Genomic DNA, 26,244 nt, shown 5'->3' with positions numbered 1-26,244 from the left:
ACATGGCACCGCCCCCTTCAATCACCGAATGCCTGGCGGAACAGCTCTGTCTTACAGGCCCGGCGGAACGATAATATGTCCCGCTGGGCCCGGGTTTCCATTGACAGAGCGTTCCACCAGGCTGGGGCCAGGACTGAAAAGGCCCTGGCCCTGGTTGAAGCGAGGCGGGCATCCTTAGGGCCGGGGACCACAAGTAAATATTTATTCGCTGATTGAAGCGATCTCCGGGGAACGTACAGGGAGAGGCGGTCCCGAAGATATGCCGGTCCCAACCCGCTCAGGGCTTTAAAGGTAAGAACCAACACTTTGAACCTTATTCGGAATTCAACCGGAAGCCAGTGCAGCTGGCGCAGGACAGGTGTGATGTGTGACTGGTAAGGTATACCAGTCAGGACCTGTGCCGCCGCATTCTGGACCAGTTGTAGTTTCCGGATCAGGCCCAGGGGTAGCCCAGCGTAGAGTGAGTTACAGTAATCTAGCCTGGAGGTGACCGTTGCATGGATCACTGTAGCCAGGTCCTGGGGTGTCAGGTAGGGGGCAAGTTGCCTGATCTGACGAAGATGGAAAAATGCAGACTTGGCAACCGCCGTGACCTGGGCCTCCATCGATAGGGAGGCATCCAGGCGCACACCCAGACTCTTTACCACTGGCAAAGTTGCCAGTGGTGTCCCATCCAGGGCAGGGAGCTGGATCCCAACATCTGGCAGCCCCCGTCCCAGCTGCAGGACCTCCGTCTTCACTGGGTTCAATTTCAGCCTGCTCTGTTTCAACCATGCCGTCACAGCCTCCAAAGCTCTGGCCAGATTGTCTGGGGCCATGTCTGGCCGGCCGTCCATCAACAGAAAAAGTTGGGTGTCATCCGCGTATTGATGACAACCCAGCCCAAACCTCCGCACCAACTGGGTGAGGGGGCGCATATAGATGTTAAATAACATCGGGGAGAGTATCGCCCCTTGGAGAACCCCGCACACCAAAGGGTGACGGGGCGATAGATCTCCCCCGAGCGCCACCCTCTGTCCCCGACCCTGGAGAAAGGAGACCAGCCACTGTAAGGCTGTCCCCCTAATCCCCATGTTGGCAAGGCGGCTGGCCAACAAATCATAGTCAACCGTGTCAAACGCTGCTGTGAGATCAAGTAACACAAGCAGCGCTGACCCGCCTCAATCCAGATGCCTGCAAAGGTCGTCTGTGAGGGCAACCAAGGCTGTCTCCGTCCCATGGCCAGGACGGAAGCCAGACTGGAATGGGTCCAAGACTAGAGCATCATTCAGGAATTCCTGCAGTTGTACCGCCACCGCCCGCTCAATCACCTTGCCCAGGAACAGGCGGTTCGACACTGGGCGGTAACTGGACGGGTTGGTGGGGTCCAAAGATGTTTTTCTCAGGAGGGGCCGCACTACCACCTCCTTTAACACTCCTGGAAAAACCCCAGAGCTCAGGGAGATGTTAACAATGGCCTCCAAATGGTCCCGTAGCCCCTCCGAGCTGGCCTTCACCAGCCAGGATGGGCAGGGGTCCAGAGGACAGGTGGTTGGCCTCATCCCCTGCAGGATCCTGTCAACATCGTCCTGAGAGAGCAGCCTGAAATGGTCTAATACGGACCCAGAAGACGGCCAAGGGGTCTCCAGTTCCCTTACTGTATCAACAGTGGGCAGCAGGCCACAGCGAAGGGACAAGATTTTATCCGCAAAATAGCTCGCAAAAGCCTCGCAGCCAATAGTTGAATTAAGAACTTGGTGATCTCCCTGAGAGAGGGAGACCAAGGACCAAACTGTTCGAAATAATTGAGCCGGGCGTGAGCTAGCGGATGCAATGGAAGCAGCAAAGAAATCCCTCTTTGCTGCTTTCACTGCCACCTCATAGGCTTTCATAAACGTCCTATAAGATGTTCTTGCCTCTTCGTCGTGCCCCCGCCTCCACACTCGCTCTAGTCGTCTCAGAGACCGCTTCATCTGGCGAAGCTCCTCGGTAAACCAAGGAGCTGCCCGTTTGCGGGCTCGGAGAGGACGGCAGGGGGCAATAGTGTCGATGGCTTTGGAAAGACGGCCATGCCAATCATCCACCAGCTCATCTAACGTACTGCCAGGGGGCATCGGATCCCGCAGAGCCGCCTGGAAACCAATTGGATCCATAAACCTCCGCGGGCGAGCGTAAATCCGCTCACCGCCCACCCAGGAAAGGAGCGGCATGCTCAGACGAGCTTTCAGAACAAAGTGATCTGAAGCCAGAACAGACAGATGATGACTGCAGATAGACTCAAACAGCAGACTGAGTGAGAAGTTCAATATATACAACACAAACCCCACCCTGATAATAACCAGTAACCAACAGGAACATGTACTTTAGAATGCCATCATTTCCATGAACTATATAGAATGTATTGGACTAGTAGGCCAACGATTGGTCTTTATTAGAGAGGACCAATTGGTTGCTGCCCACAGAATGTAACCATTCTGAGACTTCAGTTATTAGGAACCTTGACATAACCTGAAGCTCAACACAGTGCATAACATTCAATACTTTCAGAGGGTTTGCTAAGCCTTATTTTAACCCAATACATAACAGTTGCTGTCTACAGTATGGCCTCCACTATCTACTTCTCAGTATGCAAAGGATTTTACAGAAGTGCAGCTTTTTTCTTGTAATGGTTGTACTAAGGAAGCCAAATACCACATTTGTTACTCAGCTGACTTAGAGACTCAAACACCTTACCTCAAAGTAGCATTTCAGTTCAGAGGAAATCACATTTTTGCAGCTATAAACGATAATATTTTAATACTCAGAAAAATGTCAGAAAATATGGCTTTTTCTTCAGCTAAATACTGTGAGGGCTGTGTTTATAAGAATACCAAAGGCTCATGATGAAAGCCAAATGTAACTCCTTCAAACTTCCTCCATTTGCCTATTGTTACTTGATTGTTTATTATATTTTAAAATTTAAAGGTGGAGTCTTCTCCCATTGCACAATTCAATTGGAAACTGTTCATTTAGTTTTTAGACTAACAATATTAGCAAAGATATCCCTCCCCCTGCAGTAGTTCCACTGCCCTTTACCATTTATATCCTTTCTTTTCTAAAGTTTTATAGGCAGTGTGCTCTTTCTGGTCCAATATGTTGGAGCACATATTTTCCCTTACTGATAAAAAGGAGTCCTGTCAATTTCAATCCCTACTTGGCAGAACGGGAAAACTCTGCTATAAAGCAGTTTCAGAGTCTGTATTCATATATCTTGTGTGGACTAGAAAACAGCACTCTCATTTATTTATTTATTTGGCTTATAGTCTGCTCTCCTTGCAATACAGGCTCAGAGTGGATCACAACCCGAACAACTCTGTGACACTAGAGAAAGGATTACTTTGATAATTTTATTTTTTATTTTATTTATTTATTTTATTGTATTTGTATTCTGCCCTCTCCGTGAGCAGGTGGATAACAGCATTAAGAACATTTAAAACATTCCATATAAAACATTTAAAAGCATTGTACAAAAATATAAAAAATAGCAGCACTCTTTTTCCTGATGGCGGCAATACAGTTAATAACAAATAATGCAACAGTACAATTGAACATAGCAGCAGCTTAAGAACAGTGGTGGGCAGCTCTCATAGGGAGGGGGGTAGCTGTTGTAACCTCCAGCCAGCGGAGGCCCAGCCTCAGCCATAAGTCTGGTGGAACAACTCTGTCTTACAGGCCCGGCGGAAAGATAGTAGGTCCTGCCGGGCCCAGTAGGCCTCAAAGGAGAAGGGAGCAAGCCTGCATGCCAAAGATGGGTGCTATGTGTGCCCCCTCTGCCTGGCAAGAGCCACCTGAAGGCTTCCCCAGCCCCTTGTCCCTCTCAGCTTGGGACATGTCCAGGCACGCTTCTCGCCCGTCCCACGCCAGGCACCCACCCAGTAGGCCTCAAAGGAGAAGGGAGCAAGCCTGCATGCCAAAGATGGGTGCTATGTGTGCCCTCTCTGCCTGGCAAGAGCCAGTAGGCCTCAAAGGAGAAGGGAGCAAGCCTGCATGCCAAAGATGGGTGCTATGTGTGCCCTCTCTGCCTGGCAAGAGCCAGTAGGCCTCAAAGGAGAAGGGAGCAAGCCTGCATGCCAAAGATGGGTGCTATGTGTGCCCCCTCTGCCTGGCAAGAGCCACCTGAAGGCTTCCCCAGCCCCTTGTCCCTCTCAGCTTGGGACATGTCCAGGCACGCTTCTCGCCCGTCCCACGCCAGGCACCCACCCAGTAGGCCTCAAAGGAGAAGGGAGCAAGCCTGCATGCCAAAGATGGGTGCTATGTGTGCCCTCTCTGCCTGGCAAGAGCCAGTAGGCCTCAAAGGAGAAGGGAGCAAGCCTGCATGCCAAAGATGGGTGCTATGTGTGCCCCCTCTGCCTGGCAAGAGCCACCTGAAGGCTTCCCCAGCCCCTTGTCCCTCTCAGCTTGGGACATGTCCAGGCACGCTTCTCGCCCGTCCCACGCCAGGCACCCACCCAGTAGGCCTCAAAGGAGAAGGGAGCAAGCCTGCATGCCAAAGATGGGTGCTATGTGTGCCCTCTCTGCCTGGCAAGAGCCAGTAGGCCTCAAAGGAGAAGGGAGCAAGCCTGCATGCCAAAGATGGGTGCTATGTGTGCCCCCTCTGCCTGGCAAGAGCCACCTGAAGGCTTCCCCAGCCCCTTGTCCCTCTCAGCTTGGGACATGTCCAGGCACGCTTCTCGCCCGTCCCACGCCAGGCACCCACCCAGTAGGCCTCAAAGGAGAAGGGAGCAAGCCTGCATGCCAAAGATGGGTGCTATGTGTGCCCTCTCTGCCTGGCAAGAGCCAGTAGGCCTCAAAGGAGAAGGGAGCAAGCCTGCATGCCAAGGATGGGTGCTATGTGTGCCCCCTCTGCCTGGCAAGAGCCACCTGAAGGCTTCCCCAGCCCCTTGTCCCTCTCAGCTTGGGACATGTCCAGGCACGCTTCTCGCCCGTCCCACGCCAGGCACCCACCCAGTAGGCCTCAAAGGAGAAGGGAGCAAGCCTGCATGCCAAAGATGGGTGCTATGTGTGCCCTCTCTGCCTGGCAAGAGCCAGTAGGCCTCAAAGGAGAAGGGAGCAAGCCTGCATGCCAAAGATGGGTGCTATGTGTGCCCCCTCTGCCTGGCAAGAGCCACCTGAAGGCTTCCCCAGCCCCTTGTCCCTCTCAGCTCGGGACATGTCCAGGCACGCGCAGGGTAGTGTGGCCCCTGGAGGTGGGGGGTGGGGGGGGGTCTCCTCACGAAACGACTGTAAACAGGGATACAAGAAACATTTATTTACAACGCAACCGTGCTTGAACAAACCCCAATCACAGCAGGCTCTCTTTATGAGTGTGCACCGTCACCCGCCCCCCCCCCTCCCCAGCAGTGTGGCCATGTCCCGGCGCATGTCCTGGACCGCTTGACCAATAGCCGTGATCTCCTCCGCCATCCTGGTCACCGCCGCCTCGGTTCGGTTCACTGCAGGAGAGAGCACAATGAGAGCCACGCACCCGCCATCCCGGCAGCTCACCCCATCTCCAGTAATGGGTTCCCTCCCCCCCCACCTGTCTCCATTGGGGAAACATAGGACAATGGATCTTGCCGGCACGGTGATCAATACCGCGGCCACCACATAGCCACAGATCTTCGCCGTCGCCAGTGGCCCAAAACCCTGATGGCCCACCCGCCTCTCGAAGCAGAAATGGCACCCCGCTTACACACTCTGAGGCAGGCCTCCACCGCGACCTGCCCACGCACTGCTATGGGCACAGCCTCCCGCTCCAGCTCTGCCCTGCGCCCCTCCTCCCGCGAAGTCCCCGCGCTGGAACCGGATGAGTCTGTGCCGGTACAAAACGTTATGTGTTCAGGGATTTCAAGGGCGGGCAAAAGATTCACTTCTGCCAACGCCAGGCCCATCAAGCGCCCTGGCCGCGGCAGGGGGGGAGCCCTCCCCCGCCCTCATCCGCACATCCATGTCACACCTGCAGACCCACCTTGCTCCATGGTTGTGGCGGACTCAGGGCGGATCGGGCTATCCGCCACCACTCCGGTGGGCGATGATGGCGGCGCACGGAGGACAACCGCGCCCGGCACCTCCTCCGCCTCCTCTCCACTGGTCACGGATATGATCTCTGCCCCGTGCTCCTCCCCTGCAGAAGAGCAAACAGTCAAGACACAGAGCTCCAGCGCCGCGCTCCCCTGGCCCGCCAAGCCGGCGCACCGCGCACTTTTTTGTCCCCCACCGGCAAAGGGGGCGTGCGAAGAAAGTCAGGGCCGGCGCAAAGCGCGCAAAGCGGAAAAGCTGCTCACCTCTCGGCTGCTGTCCCGCCGCCGCCAACCGTTCAGACTCCTCCTGAAGGCGCTCCATTGCGCGGTGGTGTGGCGGTGGTCGGAGCTGACCCCCCTGGCGCCAGCGCAGGAAGCGGTCCCGGAGCTGGCGGAACTTCCCACGGCATTCCTGTGGCGAGCGCGCGACGCCCGACACCGCCAGGCCGCGGGAGAGCGCCTCCCAGGCGTGCGGTGCACGTGCCCGCGCCCCGCGCATGAGCTCCCCCGCGTAGCCCATGCGCAGGATCGCTGTGAGCAGCATGTGGACCTCGAACCGACGCCAGGGGCTGCGCGCTCGGACACGAGGCGGCATCGCTCCACGCTGTGCGGCGCGCTCGCGTCTGGAAGGACTGTTATATCCCCTCGGCGAACGGTCCACAGCCACACTCCACGCACCCCGAGGGGATTCGGAACACATCAATCATCACGAGGCGCCCCGATTCGGCAACCCCAAGATCCGCCCCCACCACAAAGAAAGGTGGATTGGACCATCCAGGGAATTGAATGTCAGCAAAATGTTCATTGGGCGGACATGCAGGCGGGGAGCCGGCCCTCAAGACGTAACAGAATCGGCGGGCACAGGACCGGGGAGCCCAGTCCTTCAGGCCAGAGACGCCAACAGGTGTCTGCACAGCCGTGGGTCCTGCACACATGCGGCCAGTCAGCGTGTGGCGGGCTCTGGTCATGCCGGGTGCAGGACCTGCCCGCTGCTCTTGGGGCTGGCACCCCGCGTCACTTCGAACAGCCCTTTCAGCAAACCCCAACAAGCGTCGGCAAACCCGGACAGCGCGCATAGAGTGCTATGACGCGATGCCAACTTATAGTGACGATCAATGCATGACGCCACCTGCCGGCCACTTCAGGTGCAGCAACTGATGGCCTATTTCTCGGCCATTTTCCTGTGAGCATGCGCCAAGGGAAGCGCGTCACAGAAGTACAGCCGAGAACCCGTGGACGGTCGACCGCGAACGCGTGTAGGGGGGGTGCCGAAACACACGGGCAGCACGTGAACAGCAAAACCCGCTGGAGACACGTGTAAGTGCAATCGCGTGGACGGCACGTGAAATGCGTCACGTCTGTTTCGGCTCTTGGTAAACACAGTGTTCCACCAGGTAGGAGCCAGGACTGAGAAAACTCTGGCTGTAATCAAGGCCAGGCAGGCCTCCTTGGAGCCAGGGACTGATAACAATTTCTTTACTCCTGATCGGAGGGGCCTCTGGGGAATATTTGGGGAGAGATGGTCCCTCAGGTACGCTGGCCCCAGTCCACACAGGGCCTTATAGGTCTGTACCAAGACCTTGAACCTGATCTGATACTCCACTGGCAACCAATGCAGCTCATGCTTGCGTCCTATTTGGTGCTTTCGTAATGATGCGCGCCGCTGCATTTTGCACCAGCTGTAATCTTCCGGTCAGGCTCAAGGGTAGACCCGCATAGAGCGAGTTACAGAAATCTAACCTACAGATGACCGTTGCCTGGATCACTGTAGTTAAGTCACAAGTAGACAGGTAAGGAAAAAGTTGCCTGGTCTGCCGCAGGTGGAAAAAAGAAGACCTGACAACCGCTGTGACGTGTGCCTCCGTTTTCAGAGAGGCATCTAGGATCACCCCCAGGCTCTTAACCCTTGGAACTGGCACAAGCTGTGCCCCATCGAGGGCCGGGAGCTGGAGTCCTGAATCCAGTCCTCCGTGGCTCAAGTACAGGATCTCCATCTTTGTTGGGTTCAGTTTCACTCGACTCTGTTTCAACCAAACAGTCACAGCTGCAAACACATGTTCCAAGACATCTGAGGCTGAGCCGGGCCGTCCGTCCATCATCATATACAGCTGGGTGTCATCTGCATATTGATGACACCCAAGCCCGAAACTTCACACTAACTGGGCAAGGGGGCGCATGTAGATGTTAAACAGTAAAGGGGAGAGTATTGCCCTCTGAGGAACCCCGCACACCAATGGGTGACGGGGTGACAATTTCTCCCCAAGTGCCACCCTCTGTCCCCGACTGTGGAGAAAAGAGAAAAGCCACTGTAAGGCATTCCCTCGTATCCCCACATCGGCGAGGTGGTGAGTCAGAAGATCGTACTTGACTGTGTCAAACGCTGCTGACAAATCCAATATCAGCAGCGCTGAACCACCTCGGTCCAGATGTCTGTGAAGGTCGTCTGTTAGGGTGACCAGCAGCGTCTCCATCCCATGTCCTGGCCAGAACCCAGACTGAAAGGGATCGAGGGCTGAGACATCATTCAGAAAACCCTGTATCTGTCCCACCGCCGCCTGTTCGATCGCCTTTCTCAGAAACGGGAGGTTCGAGACTGGGCGATAATTGACCAGGTCAGTGGGATCCAGTGATGGTCTCTTCAGGAGAGGTCTCACCACAGCTTCCTTTAGTGGCCCAGGAACCCCCCCCCCCCGTGCCCAAGGATGTGTTAACAATGGCCTCCAACGAGGACCGCAGACCATCGGCACTGGCCTTTACCAGCCACAATGGGCATAGGTCCAGGGGGTACGTGATGGGCCTAACTGATTGCAGGGTCCTGTCAATCTCTTCCCCGGGGAGTGGACTGAACTGACCAAATATTGACCCTAGAGATGGCCAAGGGGTCTCTAGTTCCTTCACTGTATCAACTGTGGCTGGCAAGTCATGGCGGAGAGACAAAAAATTTTCAGCAAAAAAGCTCCCCAAAGCCTCACAGCTGATGTCTGAATACTGAATTTGGTGGCCTCCCCCTGAAAGGGAAACTAGTGACCGAACTACATTGAACAAATGTTTTAAAAAGTTTTTTTAAAACAATGTTTTTTTAAAAAATAGTGTTTTAAAAAGTACTCCAAGAAATTAAGGAATATTGTAGAAGTGAAATAAAAATCATGCTGGATCCAGTTGGGTAGCCGCATACCAGTGCAATATTCCTAGACATGAAATATAAAACAAGACTGAGGCATATTTAATTTCCAGCAGCATATTCCTTGTAGTCAGCTTTGGTCTTTCATTCTCAATGAAAATATGTCACCATCTTTTTAAAAAATTGTTTTCAAGAACAGTCTGAAATCAGCTTGGCACAGATTGGATTAGGGTTTGGCACACTCAAAAATGTATAAAAGACGTATCTTCCCACTTCTGTTTTAAAAGGCTTGAAATTTATTTAAGCATGAATTTCAAATGCCTGCCCTGTCTAAGAGAGAGAAAAAACTGACCAGCACTTTGTAATATCTTATGAACAATCCCTTTATCTCTACTTTTTCTTATTTTATCCAATGCTTCCAACAAAGCACTATGACGGTGTAATGCAACAGAACTCCAACATCTTAGCTTTTCATTTAGCTATTTATATTATTTTTGTAGTGTTTATACCCCAACTTTCTATTCTGGGCTTCACAAGGCAGCTTAACAACAATATAATTTTTTTTAAAATACATAATAGAACAATGTCCAAAAAACAGCTGCAGAAAAAAATGCAATAAAGCTGCATAGGAAGAAGTAACTGTGTGTTCTCCCAAATAACCTCTAAACCAGTAAGGTCCTAACTTGCCATCTGAACCCCATTAGAGAGGGAAAGAATTGGCCCTTATGCCTTTTAGCTAAAAGCAATTATCTAAACATTTAACATTATATATTTCCTACTATATTGTTTTTCATGCATTTAAAAATCCATGACAATTTATTTATTGAATTGTTTTTTCAACTATGACAATCCCTCACAAATTTCATCTCTCTGTTCTTGTTTTGATGCTAAGTCATATAAATGAGATCTACATTTTAAAAAAAAATGAAAAATAGTGGGGCTGAAAAAATTCTATTTTGTCTTCTGTAACGGTTTTTACACATTGTTAAACCACATCAATATGACCATGTTCATTGTGACTATTACATAAAAACCAATGAAGCTCAAACTAAGTGGCCAGTGAATTGCTCTTCAATAATAAGACCAAATATTCAGAAGCATTCTAACATAGGCTGACAACACTGAAGAATGGCATTTAAAAGTTTTCTGTCCGTGGGTATTGTTATGTATTGGTCAAGCTTCTAGCTCAAACAAGGGTACTGAAGCCTGCACTGTCATTGGTTGTGTTTTGCTGGTAGCAGCCAATCAGGGCAGCACGATAAAGACCAATTACTGAGCTGTAAATAAGTTATAATGTATATAGTTGATGCAAATGAAGTGTTCCTGTTCTGCGTATTCTCATTGGATGTTAAGATAGTTGGGGTGTGGTTTGGGAATGAAAGTTGTGTATATATGTGCGGCTTGCTGCCTAGGTTTTCAGTGATGTTCTGATCAAATAAAGAGCTTGTTGAATCACTCAGCGTCTGAACCCACTATTTAACAGGTATGTTAAATGTTCTTTGCATATCTCCTGAAAGTTTAAATGGGATTGTCATGTATGCCAGCCTGCAAGACTGACTTCTTTTTGCTTAAGGCCCGGTAGCACTTGAGATTTGTTTTTTTGGCCTCAAGTTGAAGGTTAACCAGAGAGATCAGTAGCAGTTTGTTACTCTGGGGAGTGAAGTTTCACTCCCAGTTTTGAGCATTTTGCTCCCAACTTCCCAGTCAGGCAGCTTATGGATATAGGAGGCCTTGACAACTTGGATTTAATATCGCCTTATGGCTTGTTTATCTGATTAAGATCTTGTGATGACTCACATACACAGACTTGAAACTATAATGTGTGTTTAAAGGACTACCATGATGACTACCAGTATCATATTGGCTGTTGCATATGCTAAGCTGTTAGAACCATGAGTAGGAATAGCAATGTGAAGAAATACAAGAAAAGTATACATTGACTCATATCATGCAATTTTTAGCTATGCTGAGCATTCTAAAAGAAGGCTTCTGATGCAAGTTAGTGGTGCCTAAAAGTTGAGATGCTGCAAACTTTGTGGTGAATAAGTTCAGCAGGTGAACACCCCGTTTTCAATAGGTGAGATCACTTGGGACCCAAGCCTCATATCTCTTTGCCTCATTGCTATTTGACTTGAGCAGCAGCTGAACAGCTTGGGGGCTGCACAGTAGCTGTGGTGGTAGAATTTCATTTTCTTCTGCCTTGTGGCCTCCTGCACATTTGTACAGCAAGTGAAACTGGATGCTTGGGCCAGGTAATTAAATGACACGGGTTGTTGGTGAAATTACATCCCACTGAGCTGTATGAAAACATGCATAAATGATAACATGCTGACTGCACTATACTCAGGAGTAGTTTTAGAGAATCTGAGGTCATGGGCAAAAGTCAAAGATGCCTCCTGCTCCTTTTATTTCCATCCAACCCACTCTGAACAAGAATAAAGGGAGTAGAAGAGCAATTTGACAAAGCCAAGAACATTCAGAAGCCCTAGGGACAGCAAGCAACTGCTGGCAGCTAGCAAGCCTTATCTGGGGCCAGGGAAGAATGGAATCATCTTCCCCAGTGCTCCCCGCCACACACAAATAAACCCCATAGTTCTTCTTCTTCTTGCAAGGATAAAGGACTGGGATTGTTTTGGCTGTTAACAAGTGAGCTTGCACTGGGAGATAAGGCTGTTCCCAGTGAAGAAAGAAAAACAAGGTTGGCTGATGCCATGAAAAACAGCCATATAAGAGCCTCACAGGAGTGCATGTGCCTTACTTACATCTGCAGTGCAAAGTGCCTGTTGCAGATGCACCAGGGAGCAGCTGCAAAGTGGTCTATCCATCCCAGAAGCAACAAGGCCAGCCAGGCCACAGGACTGATGGACGTAGCACTCAGCTTGTAGAGAGAGGGCAGGTAGGCAAGATTTGCTTCCCAGCACTCCAGTTGTCCACTCACTTGATTGCTGGGCTCTGCAGCTGCAGTGACCCCAGAGAGGGTGGAAGCTTGGTGAGGATCCCACTGCTGGAAAATGCGTCTGTGGTAGCCCAGGCTGCTGCTACCTTCTATGGAGGTGTTTTCTTTGTCTAGCTTTTGCTAATCCTAGCTTTTGGACTCTCTGGGCACTAGGACAGAGTGGCCCTGGGCTTTTTTTGTTTCCGTCAGCACTTTTACAGGGCACAGGCTTTCTTTGCTTGACAGCTTCTGGGGGTTTCTGTTTAACTGCAGGCAATGTGATACACAAACTACCTTCCTATTCAGCAGCAGCCTGGAGTGCAAGGATGGCTGACTGCAGTTTGAGACTCAGGGCGAAGCTACAAGTGACGAATGACACTTGAATGGCAAGTGTATTTCTCCCTGTTCACTCACGCTCCACTCAATCCACTTGCCGTTCAAGTGTCATTCGTCACTTGTAGCTTGGCCCTCAGAGGGCTGGCAGCCATCCAAGGCAGTGCTGTACAGTGGTCGGGGAGTCAACCCCTCCACCCCAGCCTCCATCCCTTGCTATTGCCTCTGAAGTTGCAGAAGCGGCAGAGAAGATGACAGTAACCAGAACAGATGTGTTGCGGGGCCGGGGGCAATGTGTGGTCTGGGGAAGCTTCACCAGTTGTCCCATAGCTAAGACCACCAGTGGCTGTACTGTTTGAATACATATACAGCTACCGGCTGAACACTCTCAGGTTGCTCATAAATAGTTAAACTGCCAAATGAAAAAAATGACCAGGGAACAGAATATGAACCAAACCAGTGGTTCCTCAAGCACCCCAAACTAAAAATACCTCTACCTATGCTACCTATGCCATGGATAGCTGGCAGTACAAATGTGTTGCAGTCTTCACATTAGGAAGTGACCACGGTGATCAGCTACATGCCTTGCTGACTAATTTTAACTTATTCATAAGTCACTGTATATACTTCCTAATGGAACCGTAAACTCCACCACAGCTATTGAACAATCATTCAAGGATGAAAGGCATGTCAAGAAACTGCAACATTACTGAGGATTGTGGTGTCACTTGATTGTAAGGAATCCAGCATTTCTTATCCCTTACAAACAGGACCATGTTCTTAATAAAACCAATGCAACCTATTTATGGTTTAAATATTTTCTCTTCACAGTCAATTAATCTTTCATTTCTTGCTCCTTGAGGCACCTATCAGAAACAAGAACACATAATTACTTAATTATTTATTCTCTTTTTCGTACCTTGCAGGTGCATTGTCCTGTATGATCAGCACATGAGCATTTTTCCATTTCTGAATCGCAAGTATGTTGCTCGGTCCCTGCTGTCAGGCATTCACAGGCAATGCATTGTGGGTAGTTGCGATATCCAAGCCTGCATTCAGAGCATTTATCCCCAGAGAACTCTGGGCGGCAGAAACAGCAGCCAGTATCAGGGTTACACTGTAAACTGAGGGATCCAGCTACGCTGCAATCACAGGCCTATAGTGAAAAGGGAAGATTAAAAATTTTTTTGACAAAGTGTCAACTATAATGAAGTGAAAACTCAGCTTTCTCAAACATGACTGAAACCCACTGCCTGTTGTTCACAAATTCATATTAGCAGCCTAAGTAACTATTTTATTTATTTGTGTCATTTATAGTCTGCCTTTCTCACTGGCAGATTATGTACAGTGAGATTAGTATAGTCAGTATCAAGGACATATCAGTAAACAATGCCATAGGATAAACAAATTAAGTTTACAAAGACATAACAGTAACAAGAATCCGATACAGAGTTGAAGAAATGCTGAAACAGAACATAAGGAATTCTAGGACTGACATTAGGCAACATAGAACTACCCAGTAGGGTCATACTTAAAAAAATACCAGCTTGTGTAGGCAAAAAAGAGACACAGAAGTATGCATTGGCTTTATTCTTACACATTTTATTGCTTAAAATGAGTGTTTTATCTTAGTGGCCATAGGCTAGATACACAGGCGGGTATATTGTTCTATACAAATTGCTGCTCCTAAGTGTCTCAGGACCTGTAGAACAGTGCAGGATGTTGTACAAGGAGCTGCAGCTTGACTGGAAGATCTGTGGAAATCATCATGGACATTTCTCTGCATGAGCAGAACTGCTCTTGGCTTGCACACAGGCACATGTGCCTCCTACTCTATGCTGCCTCCAATTCTGAAGTGAAGAAAGAAAAATCTGTATTATGTTTATCTACATTTCTGCCTGTTATCCCTTCCTTGTGCATGCATAGCTTGCATGTTCCCTGATTTAAAATCAGCCCAATCAACAGTTTTGGGGAGGGAAAGGGGTTCTTCAGAGGGTTGTTTGCTTGTGAATATTTTTTAATATGTAATACTTGGCAATTGCCCTGACCTTGATAGCCCAGGCAAGCCTGATCTTGTCAGATCTCAGAAACTAAGCAGGGTTGGCCTTGATTAGGATTTGGATGGGAGACCTCCAAAGAAGAACAGGGTTACAGAAGCAGGCACCTCTGTTAGTCTCTTGCCTTGAAAACCCCAGCAGGGGTTGCCATAAGTTGGCTATGACCTTGTGGGATTAGAAAATTTTAGTAGTGACTTTAGATCAATCATGTAATCACAATTTAATCACACGTATAGAAAAAGAGACATAAATATATATTCTTTGTGCATGTTTTAAAGTAACTGCTCTCTGCCTTGGCCTCTCGGGCTGCAGACCAGAAAAGGAGACCTCTTGGCTTCCATTCTCCTCCTACTGTCTAGGAAACATAGGATACATAGACATTCCTTAGACACATCTGCAGAAACAGATGGAATAGGATATGTGCAGCACAATTGATGGGGTATGCAGTTAGAGATGGGCACAAACAGCAATACGAACAAAAAAAAGCCACGAACAGCCCAATCTGCTGTTCGCAAACAAGCTGTTTGTGAAGCCCCATTCTAAACGAACAGGTGGTCATTGCAAGACTTGTTCATTGCTGTTCATCAAGCCAGACAGTCTGGCACCTGCAATCAATTCCCCTGGCAACTTAAGCAGGGATTGTCTGAACTCTGGGCCAAGCTACAAGTGACGAATGACACTTGAACAGCAAGTGTATTTCTCCCTGTTCACTTGCCCTCCACTCAATCCACTTGCCGTTCAAGTGTCATTCATCACTTGTAGCTTGGCCCATAGTCTGAACTCCTGCTGTTACCCTGGAAACCCAATCTAAGCCCAATTTAGCTTGATAGGCAGGTCTTGCTTTCAAGTGTGGAGCTCCAAACAAGGGAGCAAAGAGCAGGGGAGAGGGGGGCTCCTAGCTCTGGCTTAGTTTGCAGAGAGTGGAAAGGGAGAGACAGTTGCTGTTGGCATTTTGATAGAGAGAGTGCATTGGAGCTTGAATTTTCTTTGTGTGAGGTGGGATAGGGATCTACCCCTTCAAGTTCCAGGGCTGCTGCTGGGGCCGAGCTATTATTTATTATTGGTACCTTTCCTGCTGCCTGCTCAGGTAAGGTTTCTGGGAGTGGTTCAGTAGGGATCTTGACCAAACTTGGATGATGGCCGGAGGAGAGCCTGCTGGCCCCCATGAACAGCCAACCATTAACATGTTTGTGAACATGGCCATGTTTGTGGTTGTTCGTGAATCCCTGTTCGTGGATGGCAACAAACAATGAACATCATGTTCGTTTTTTTTTTCTGTTCGTGCTCATCTCTATATGAAGTCTGAAGGAAATGTGAAATGACCATATAAGGGGAAACTGATAAGAAGAAGGTATAAACAGGGATAGAATTGCAGATGCTCTGTCCTGAGACTAAGCTTGAAAAAATGGACAATAGTCAATCCAAAGGTGTAAAAGAGGTCAGGTGCTTTGCCTTAAGTGTGACTTTCATTTCTCCAGTGTGATGTAATGTGCCTTTGAAATAGCATGTTGTTCTTTGTTCTGGTATATTTCCACAATGGAAAGAGCTAGAGACTAAAAAAATGAAAGCCTGAAAATCAAAGAACCTGGTACACATAATGCTATCCGGTTATATCAATGTAACACTATTCATTTGCTGATTTTAAACTAATTAAAAGGCCTCAGAGCTCACCTTGCAGCCGTGTACTCTATTTGCAAATATACTTTTTTCTCTTTATAACTGTCCTTGTCTGTCTCAATATTGATAATAATATTATCATATTGATAATAATATTGATAGTAATATAATTCAATATTGAATATTTAAAGTGGCTTTTTCAGCAGCGCTAGTTGTACTTTGTTTCTGAGCCCTTTTCCATCTGCTGATACTCGCTTACAAAGTCTTAAGTGGCTTTGAACTGGGCATGTCAAATTCTCACTGGCATCGTTGTGACTATATTGTAACCCCCAAACAATATATCTGTATTATTTACTTGCGTAGTGAAAATTTTATTGAAACTATTTAGTTTAATGGAGGAAAAACAGAAGTACGGGGAAAAGTTGAAACAGCTAACAGCTGAAGGTCAGGTAGAACAGGCAGGCATCCATAGCCCTTTAAATTTTAAAGGGGAAGGTACCAAACTGGCCTCGACTTACCATGCCAGCATAGTCTGGCAGGGCAATCAAAGGACGAGGAGACACCTGGCCCGTCCGCCTCTTAAACAAGGCTGAGTATAAGAACAGACGCTGAACTCAGAGCAGCATGGAAACAACTTCAGTCGTCATCCACTCTGCAACTGGAGCCTTGCGCCTGGAGACCTTCTTACCTCCTTTGAACTTTGTTCCCCCCTTGGACTGATTCCTGGACTTTGACCTCAGCTTGCTTTTGGACCCTGCACCAGCCTGACCCTTGTTTGGACTGTCTTGACTGGATTTGACCTGCACTGTTGACTTTGAACTTTGCCTGAACGGACATTGTAAGACTAGCACTCACCTAGGTGAGCAACCTTGCCTGGCCCCAGCCTGCGCCCCAAGCGCTGTGCCGAAGCACGACACGGGCATGGTAAGCCTGGAGCTGGCTTCCTCTCTTTCCCTCCCTCTCTCCCTGATCCTTCTGCCTTGGGGGGAGAGGAATGACCAAATCAAAAATACCCCAAAACAGTAACATACCTTCTGAAAAATGAGGAAAGCAAAATTCAGATCCTAAATTATTACAAAATGTTTTGAAATCCATATTCCCTAGTCGAGCCGGCAACGTTTTTGAAAATATAGCTGAAATGTAGTACTTTATTCACATCAAAATCTCATTCAAATGATTATTGGCAACAACTCAAGTTGAATTTAAAAGAGTAATTCACAGCTTTAGTAACCCAGTTTATGCCTTAGTCAAAAACCTGGACTGTACGTAGCTAGGACCACTAGCAGTTAAGAACTGCAAGCCAGCTGCTGCATTTAGCTTAAGAATTAAAACCTCATTTGGAGCAGGAAGCCTGCACAGTAAAGAATGCCAGAGGATAATGCCTACTGGGCAAATTGTTCACCATATGCAGAGCAAATTACAATCAAATGTAATGTTTGTTTTGCAAGGAGGCAGCCACATGCAGTATTATCCTGCCAGTGAGTTATGATGGTCTCTGAAATCAGCTCTGCTAAAAGCTCATGTAGAGAGGGGGAAATCACACCTTGCCTTGGAGAAATTAGTTGCAATGCATTAAAAGGGGAGACTTGGCTGACATATCATTATTAATTTAGAGACTGCCACAGCAGCTGCCATACTAATACACTCATATTCTAGGCAAGGCAAAGACAGATAGAAGAGATCCCAGAGCTGAAACAGGGGCCTTTGCCCCTATTAATCTGGTTTGCAGAACCCCAGTGATCTGTGTGCTGAAGAAAAGCATTGGTCATGAGAGGAGATTTTCAATTTTAAAAAAGGTCTGCATTAATTAACTGATTTGAACTACCATAGAATACAGCCATTTAAAAGAGAGCATTATGGCATTTGATTGCTTGCATTCAGATAATATACATGTGAGGAAACTATAGCAGTGTTAAACTTCATTACATTACTATTGATGATACAGTACTTTATAATATGTAAAGGGATTACAGGGTTGTTGTTGTTTGAGGAGAAGATCAACCTGATTATTTTTCTGCCAAATGAGTTAAATGGGAATCAGAGATGTTATCTTATCTGTGATCACTAGGGTTGCCAGGTACCCCTCACTTCCTGTCAGGAGGGTGGAGTCCCTGGCACTTACCTTGTGCGCTGCATGAGGTCCTCTTTTGCATGCTTGCTTTGCATGTGTGCGCCCAGTGTAATGATGCCACTTCTGGAAATGACACCACCACGTTGGCTGTGCGAGCACTCCCACTCTCTGCACAGGCCCAATTTGGCCCGTTTGGGGCCCATATCAGCCCCAAACGAAGCATGGGAATGCTCCCGCAGGCAGTACAATGACGTCACTTCCAAAAGTGACATCGCCGCACCGGTTGGGAGTGTACGTGTGGCGCACATGCTCCTCAGGTGCCTACTGGTGGCGGGCAACTTCCGGGAGCTCGCTCCCTTCCACCAATTGCTGGGGAATTGGCAGATGAGGGGGCAAATCCCAAGAGTTTGCCCGCCACTGGCAGGCACCTGGGAACCTAGTGATCACATCAAAATCCAACCTTGGCTGCTTTCACAAAATGATGATTCTCCATATAGCTTTCATTTGGAATGCAGAGGCATTAGTTTTAGAAACATAGCATCCACATAGTGGTTTCACCCACACTTTGTTTGCCTCATGCCCTGCAGCAGCCATTTTCCCATTGCCCCAGAGGGCTTTTTTAAAAACTGGCAACTGCTAGATTGTTATAATACAGTTATTGCCATGACCTATAGCTACAATCTACTAACTTTTTAAAAGGAAGTCTCTAGCCTATTCTAAGCAAGGTAAAAATCTATTTACTCTTTTAAAAAAAATGATAGGTGGGAATTCAGAGGAGTTAGTAAATCATGGCAACAGTTCACTATAATGTTCTTGCATTATAGAAATCTGGCAATTGTTGATTTTAAAAAGTTTTTTAAAAGTCCTCTGCTGCCATGGGGGAAATGGCAAACATGGCAAAGAAGGCAGGGGCAAGGAAATTCAGACCCATTGTTAGGATTTCAAAAGTGTGCACCTTCCCATCTACATGGATTACAAATACAGATGTGCACTTTGGGTTAGAAATTAGGCGAAAATTCTGAATTTTACCTCATTCGACGAAATTCAGTGATACTGAGCTTAAATAAGCATTACTGAATAATACTGAATTTAAGTTTACTGAATTCTGTGACTGCCTAAATTTTCCTGATTCCTGCTGCTGAAACCTACACTCGGAGTTCTGCTCCTGAAGGACTGGCTTTAGAGTTGTTAGACTCATTGGGTTTTTTCTCTCTTTTGGGGGAGGGGGCTGGCCTGGTGTCTGTGAGGGATAGGATTGGGGAGGAAGGAAAAAGTTTTTTTTCAGTTTGCATTTTGAAACCTACTTTTTTGCTGTGGCAGGGGGGAGTGCTTTGGTTGGGCTTTTGTGTAGGGGGGTGCTTTGATTTCTGGCTGTATATTTATTTACTGATTTATATTTGCTGTGGGGAGGTTGTTTTATGCTGTTGTGGTAATTTGGGGGTTTTGCTGGTTTTTTTTTACTGTATGTGTGTTGGGGGGTTTGCTGGTTTTCTTACTGTATGTGTGTGTGTGTGTGGGGGGGGTGCTTTGGTTGGACTATTACTTATAGTTAGTGTTTATTTTTCTGTTCTTCTGGGTAGGGGTTTCTTCTGTTTTGTCCTGCTGTTTGGGTTCTTTGTTTTATAGGTTTCCCCCTGTTCTTCTGCTGTAAATGTTTGCTAGTTCTTTGTGGGGGTGTGGGGGTGTTTTTCCCTGTTGTTAGGCTTGCTCTTTCTTTATAGTAGTTCAGTTGGCTTTTCTGTTGGCAGAGGTTTAGCTTGTTCAGTGTAGATTTCTGTTGGTTGGTTGTTCTTCTTCGGGGGGAGGGGTGTTTTTGCACAGGGGAAAAAATCTTGGGAGAAAGGCAGGAGCTCTCCCTCCCCCAGCGGCAGCTTTCTAAGCTGCTGTAGCACAGTAGTTAAGTGATTCGGCTCCAAATCAGCACTCTACTGGTTCAAATCCCACTACTGTCAGGCAGGAATGAAGAGCTGCCATTGCAGGAGGAACACTAAACTTATTCCATATTAGATGTTTTATGCTTCATGGCATTTTCAGTGCTGTAACTTCAAACACTGATGATCACTTTTCTGAGGAAAATCATGCATTACAAATGTATTACATTTCACAGCAGCGTTACCACAGTACCGCTGACCCCCCCCCCAAAAACGGATTAAATTGTTTACATATCATAGCAGCGTTACTACTTCTTCGCCAAACAAAAAAGAGTGGTCATATTATAGCAGCGTTACTACATTTCTGGTAATAAAAAAAAATGGTTCTCACATCACAGCAGCATTACTGAGGTATCGCTAATTAAAAAATGGCAGAAAAAGTAATGGGAGCTGAGGATGACAGACCAATCAGCTCCCGAGAAAAAAAAGGAGGGGGGGGGCTCAAAAGCAGAACTGGAGTATTTGATTCTGCACAGAAGTCGAAATGCTTGCGGCATGCCATCGGCTTTTTAAAAAAAATCGGGAAATGAGCGCAGGTGGAAAAAACGGTTCAAACCGGTCAAACCCTGTTTCTGCTTCCCATGACCCCCCAACACATGCAGAACTCTGGAGAACATGGGAAACAGAACTGATTCAGAGATGCTATAAAGTGACCATGCATAGAACACTAGTGTTAACTTAGACACATTTCCTTACATTCATTAAGAACTGGTAATATGAAGCAACCTTAGCTTGTCCTAGAGGAAAAATAGACTCTTGTGCTGAAAAAAAAATTCCCCAATTGTACTGCAAACTCTTTTAGTTGTTCTTCACAGTAAAATCATTTTAAACCATTTTTTATTCTTATAGTCTCTATTTGTGGTCTGTGAAACATGAGGGGAAGGAGCGCAAAAGCCTTTCCCCTTGTCATTTTCCCAGTTGAAATCATATATATACCTTTATTGTTGTTTATCCCAAGGAGGGAGGAAGACATAAGCTTGTATTTTCCCTCCTGCAGAGCAAACAAGAAGGTGATTCTTATTGGGAAATGGCACAAGGAAAGAATTAACAATCTTTCCACCACTGTTCTAACAGCTGCAATTTAATATATATGTTCATGGAGATCAATGATAGATCTACTATGTAACGCATACCTTGGACCTGAAATGGCTAAACTAGACAAGCTGATTTCCCGCTGTTTTTAAATTCTGTTTAGCAGCCATGGAGCCTACTTATTTGAATCTGGGCCATGGCATGGGAGAAGGGACGTCTGATACTGATACCCTCCTTCCAGTTTAATTCTTGGGATATCAAAGTTCTGTATACTGCTGCTGTCAAGTTGTGAGAAAGAACAGAAAGAAAGTACAAAGGGATGTGTTTTGATGCAATGTTATATTTCTCGCAATGTGGCAAGTACAGCTGAGGGAGCTATAACAACTGGGAAGGAACAATACAGCTCTGATGGGAAAATCCCAAACAAGTTAGGTAGAGTTCCTCAGTGATGTTTCTATACATCAAAATGCCAAATACAATTAACTAAAAGTGAAATTATGCACATGAGTCCAAAAATCCTAACGTATCTATACTGGAATATAGACTGGTCACCCAATGAATTTCATAGCAGTGGGAAGATCTAGCTGCTTAGTCTTATGTCAACATGCACAAAACCAAACTCAGTTATTTGACTCTTTAGAAAACTACCATTGCGTTCTTGGCTACTTACAGCAGCAATTTAATAAATGGAACAAGAAGAGGCACACACGGCAGAAATACAGATCCACTCACCTTGCACCCACTGACCATGTCATGACCCCAGAAGTTTGGTGCACATTTATCACACCTCTCTCCTACAGTATTGGGAGGGCAGATGCAACGACCAGTGTGTGGATCACAATTATTACCAAGATGAGGACACTCACAAGCTTCATGGGGAAGGAGAAGCAAGAGAAAGAAAGAGAAACAAAACATTTGTAACCATTATACATACCATCCAGATTCTGACTACAGTAATTTCCATTCAGGTTTTCATATATTTACCAACATTTTATGCTTACCAACTGTTGGGACACATTTAAATACATTCTGAACTGAGGAACTGAAAGTGATGTATATTCAGGCCTCCGAGCTTTATGTATGTTCCAAAGAAATTTTGTTGGTCACTAAGGTGCCACGGGACTCAAGTCCTGCTGTTCAACACTTCTAAAACTAGTTTGATTGTGTCAAAAAGGGTAAGCTCACCTGCTGAACAGGTTCTCTGACAAACTCATGACATTCTTAATGTGTGTGGCGGAGGATAAATTACTTCCCCTCAAAAGCGAAAATTCTATCAGAGCACATTCCATTGCCTATCCATTCGCAGAGGGAGGGGAAATAATCCTTTTGTACATTAGCCTGCATACAGTGGTTGTGAGCATAAGAAATGAAAACTGTCTGTTTTCTACAATTCTTTTAGGTATTTATTTGCATCACTTGTGCTACTATTTATGGTACTATATAATTATCCTGCTATAACTTTTACTATTTTGAAAAAATCTTTAAAGAAATATACACGCGCAACTTGCTCTTAAGCAGAATGCCTTCTAATCCCCCCACAGTAAAATAAAGCATTCTTAGTGTTCTGAACTGCCAGATTTAAAATAGCATAATCTGTTGACCTGTTTTATCATATTAAACATTTTTGTTCTAATCTGGTGGTTGCGATGGGGATGCTGGAAATTGCATTAGCTATTTTATGGGTCTCTGCATCACTGTCAAGGAATGCTGACCAAATGCATATCCATTGCTTGTTTCTTTGTTATTTTATTTAATGATAATGGTTTAAAACATTTTATCCAGTTTTTGGTTGCAGTACATCCAAAGAATTATTCAGTGCTATAGGAAACCCTGACTCACCAGAATGTCCATGAGCACAAGATTGTTAAATTATAGCTATTATATCAATAGTTTGCTAGTTTTATTTCTTGCATTTGGCATACTGAAATATCATTTTTGTCCTTTTGTTTGTGATGAAGCACAATTTATGATGATGTAAAAACAAATTAATGCAACTTTCATATCATTGAATCATGTAAAAAGATGCCATTTTATAGTGAAGGATATGGGCCAAATTGAGGCATTCTGGGTATAAATCAGATATATGTTGGCAGAAAGTTTTCACAACAAAAAATCAGCTTTCCAAACCTGCAACTCTTGCAAAAATGACATGTCGCAAAGATCTTTCACAAGGTATTTGTTCCATCCCCATTCGTGCTAAGAGCTTTAAGACTATAGTTATATCTTTCTTTTCAATTCAGGTTTTCTCTTCAGTGAATCCAAGTGGTGACCTCTTACCCTTACCAAGTGCTGACATGTTTAAACTTTTACACAACAATAATCTTGCCTTTACAGATCCAATCTTCTTGAACAGCGACATGACAGTACAGAGCTATGGTTGTGAACATAATCGGCACAATTCTTAAAATATACTCATCTGCCCAAGAAGGTTATTTCTTTGCTAATCCACAGATGGAATTGATTGGAAATACCTTTAATAGCCTTGAGGCCCTTGCAACAGTTGACCAGAATAGGAAGAGTACATTGCTCATAGCTAGAGTATGTGCTTTGCATGTACTAGAGCCTATGTTCAGTACTTAGCATCTTGAGCGAAAAGATAGCAGAGAGGAATACTGAGCAAGACTTTTGTGCCTGAGACTTTTAACAGCTCCTGTCAGTCACAACAGAAAGCACTGGAGCAAGATGGGGCAGAAGTATAAGTACATAGCAGCTTTGTGTGCTCTGTCTTGATCAGGTAGGGATAGCACTTCAAAGATGTGTAAATATAAAGAAGGGAATATAAACAGAACAAGGAGATTTCATCACCTTGAAGTTCATATTTTAGGAACTTGGGAAGTGTAAAATTAGATTGTAAAAAAGCAGGGTAAACTCAAGTTCAGGCTTTATGATTTTAATGAGTCATGCCAATTGCTTCAGAGAAGAAATACTAAGACTTAGAAAGTGTTTCTATCAATTATATGCTATTAGAAATATAAACTGACCATTGTAATTGCCCCATTTGAATGCTTCAAATGGAGGAAGGAACAGTCACTCTCAAAATTGATTCATTTATGATATCCTTTTTTTTCCTCAGCAAGTCTGTCTGATTCAGCAACTTCTTTGCAGTTGGCAATTTCCCTGGAGAAGTTTTCCATCCACTGACTATAGTTTCCTTCACTGAGAAATCTTTGTCCTAATTATATAGGAATGATGCTCTCATGGATCACATCAAGATGAAATGTGTCCCTCAGAGATGATTTTGGTAGTTTTTACAGTAAAAAAATTCTTCAAAGACAAAACCAGGGCCATAACTTAAAAAATGAAACAACATTTCAACTCATAGAGGAAGAGCTCACTGCTCATAATTTTGGGAGGCTTTTTCTGAAGTGGAAAACTTCCACATTTCTGGCTCACAGTTGCCAACAGGGCCTGTGCCAAAATGGCTTTGCCAGACAGTTTGGTTAGGGGTTTTAAACATTTGCTTTATCTTTTTTAACAGGTATATTTAGGGTATTAAGTTTTATTGACTGGCATTGTAATACAAGATAAACATTTTGGGGGGAAGTTGACTACTCTGAAAAAGAGTGACAGTGAAGAATGCTGGAGAAATATCAGAAAATTAGAAATTTGTCCCTAAATCGGAACTTCACAATAAGCTTAAGTAATATAATAATAGAGATGCAGTTTTTTTAAAGGCAGTTATGTAAGAAAAGGAAATAGCTTTAAGTTGATAAGACAAGGATCAGTGAAGTGCCCTATATGGATCCACTACCTAAGCAAAACAGATAGTAGCAGATTAAGGGGAAGACTGTGAGTTTCTGCAATTGTGGTCTACAACCAAGATCATCTGGAACATAGGTTTGCCAGCTTTTTCTGTCAGAATGCCTGTACCTTTAATCCAGAAGATGAAGCTTTTCCTATCATTGCACCTCTATGATGGGAAATCTTTACCTTCATAATGTCTGGCTGCCATTCAGCTGATAAATGTAAAAGAACTCTGGCAATAGAATTCTTAACCTTACCAGAGATGCCCAGTTGGTCTCTATTATTTTAGTGGTGTATTTAGTAAGTATGAAAGAACTTAGATACTCCCTAATTTTAAAGATATAACAGCTAAAAAGTAATTTTAAGAAATGTGGTATGGGGAAGTATTTTCATATTTTCATATTTTAGTTGAGAATTTCCTATTCCCCACACCTCACTTCACTGGAAGCAGTCCCCAGCTGATAATGTCTCAGGCTACGTGTAATATTTTGCACTGGCCCTAGGTTCCATAAGTAAAATCTCACTTTCCCTGTGTGATGGTAGGCTTCCATTCAAATGCTTCCTTCTAGAGATTAGCTTAGCCTAGCATTTTATTTTTACTGATTTATATAAACATTTCTTTCTGATGTGCAGCCTAGAATAGAATTATGTGGCCACGGCTGGATAGTTCCTTGGGACATGAATATTTCAGCAAACATCTCTCCCCATTTGACACCCATCATCATCTGTTAAGAGCTTCTGAGTGGGCTTTGCTGGGAAGCCTTACGCTGAAACTATTTTGAGCATAATTAAAATAAAATAAAAACTACTATGAGCATAACTAATTTCTACCAAATTTTCCTAAATTCAAATACCATAAAAATATAATCTAGGACTATCAATTATGAAACTGAAATATACTGAAATGTCATTTGAAATATACTGTGAACCCTGAAACCCCCCCACAAAGAATAAAAAATAAAGGGGTACTGTTCAGCGAATAAATGAAACATGACGGTATACATACGGGTGCATCCTCCTTCATCAAAGCCATAAAATCCATGAGCACAACGGTCACACTTCTTTCCTGCAACACCTGGTTGGCAGTGGCACTGTCCAGTTTCATCACAATCAAAAGATTTAGATCCAAATGAATTACAGTTGCAAGGAACACAGCCTCTGGATGACTGTACGCCAAAGGTTCCAGGCTGTCACAGGAGGCAAAGGGAAAGTTTTTAGTAGAAATAGAAATAACAAGCAGAATATAATAGTACAGAAGGAATGGGTGCACAGAGTGTAGAGGGAAAAATGGATGAAAACAAGCCATGTTTTTGTCTTTCTGCCTTAAGTGGAGGATCAATAATAAATGATCAACTTGGAAATTGTTTTACTTAAAAAACACAAAAA

At 45.6% G+C, this 26,244-nt stretch overlaps 1 protein-coding gene and 1 long non-coding RNA gene across 2 annotated transcripts in view; both read right to left on the bottom strand.

The window, feature by feature from the left end:
• LAMA2 (laminin subunit alpha 2) overlaps positions 1 to 26,244 on the bottom strand; it is a 703,642-nt gene that overhangs the window by 208,760 nt on the left and 468,638 nt on the right. Inside the window, exons 21-23 of the mRNA XM_054974995.1 lie at positions 25,865 to 26,045; positions 21,847 to 21,983; positions 13,326 to 13,562 (exon numbers count right to left, since the gene is read on the bottom strand). Of these exons, the coding sequence (XP_054830970.1) occupies positions 13,326 to 13,562; positions 21,847 to 21,983; positions 25,865 to 26,045 (555 nt within the window). The remainder of the gene's footprint in view (positions 1 to 13,325; positions 13,563 to 21,846; positions 21,984 to 25,864; positions 26,046 to 26,244) is intronic.
• On the bottom strand, positions 5,361 to 6,523 carry LOC129326702 (uncharacterized). Its single transcript, XR_008596727.1, has 3 exons — positions 5,966 to 6,523; positions 5,690 to 5,809; positions 5,361 to 5,450 (listed from the first exon to the last, which is right to left on the bottom strand). It is a non-coding gene; the product is annotated as an uncharacterized LOC129326702 (long non-coding RNA).

This window comes from Eublepharis macularius, chromosome 1 (genome assembly GCF_028583425.1).
Source record: "Eublepharis macularius isolate TG4126 chromosome 1, MPM_Emac_v1.0, whole genome shotgun sequence".
NCBI classification, from domain to species: domain Eukaryota; kingdom Metazoa; phylum Chordata; class Lepidosauria; order Squamata; family Eublepharidae; genus Eublepharis; species Eublepharis macularius.
This window is presented reverse-complemented; position numbering and strand designations above follow the sequence as displayed.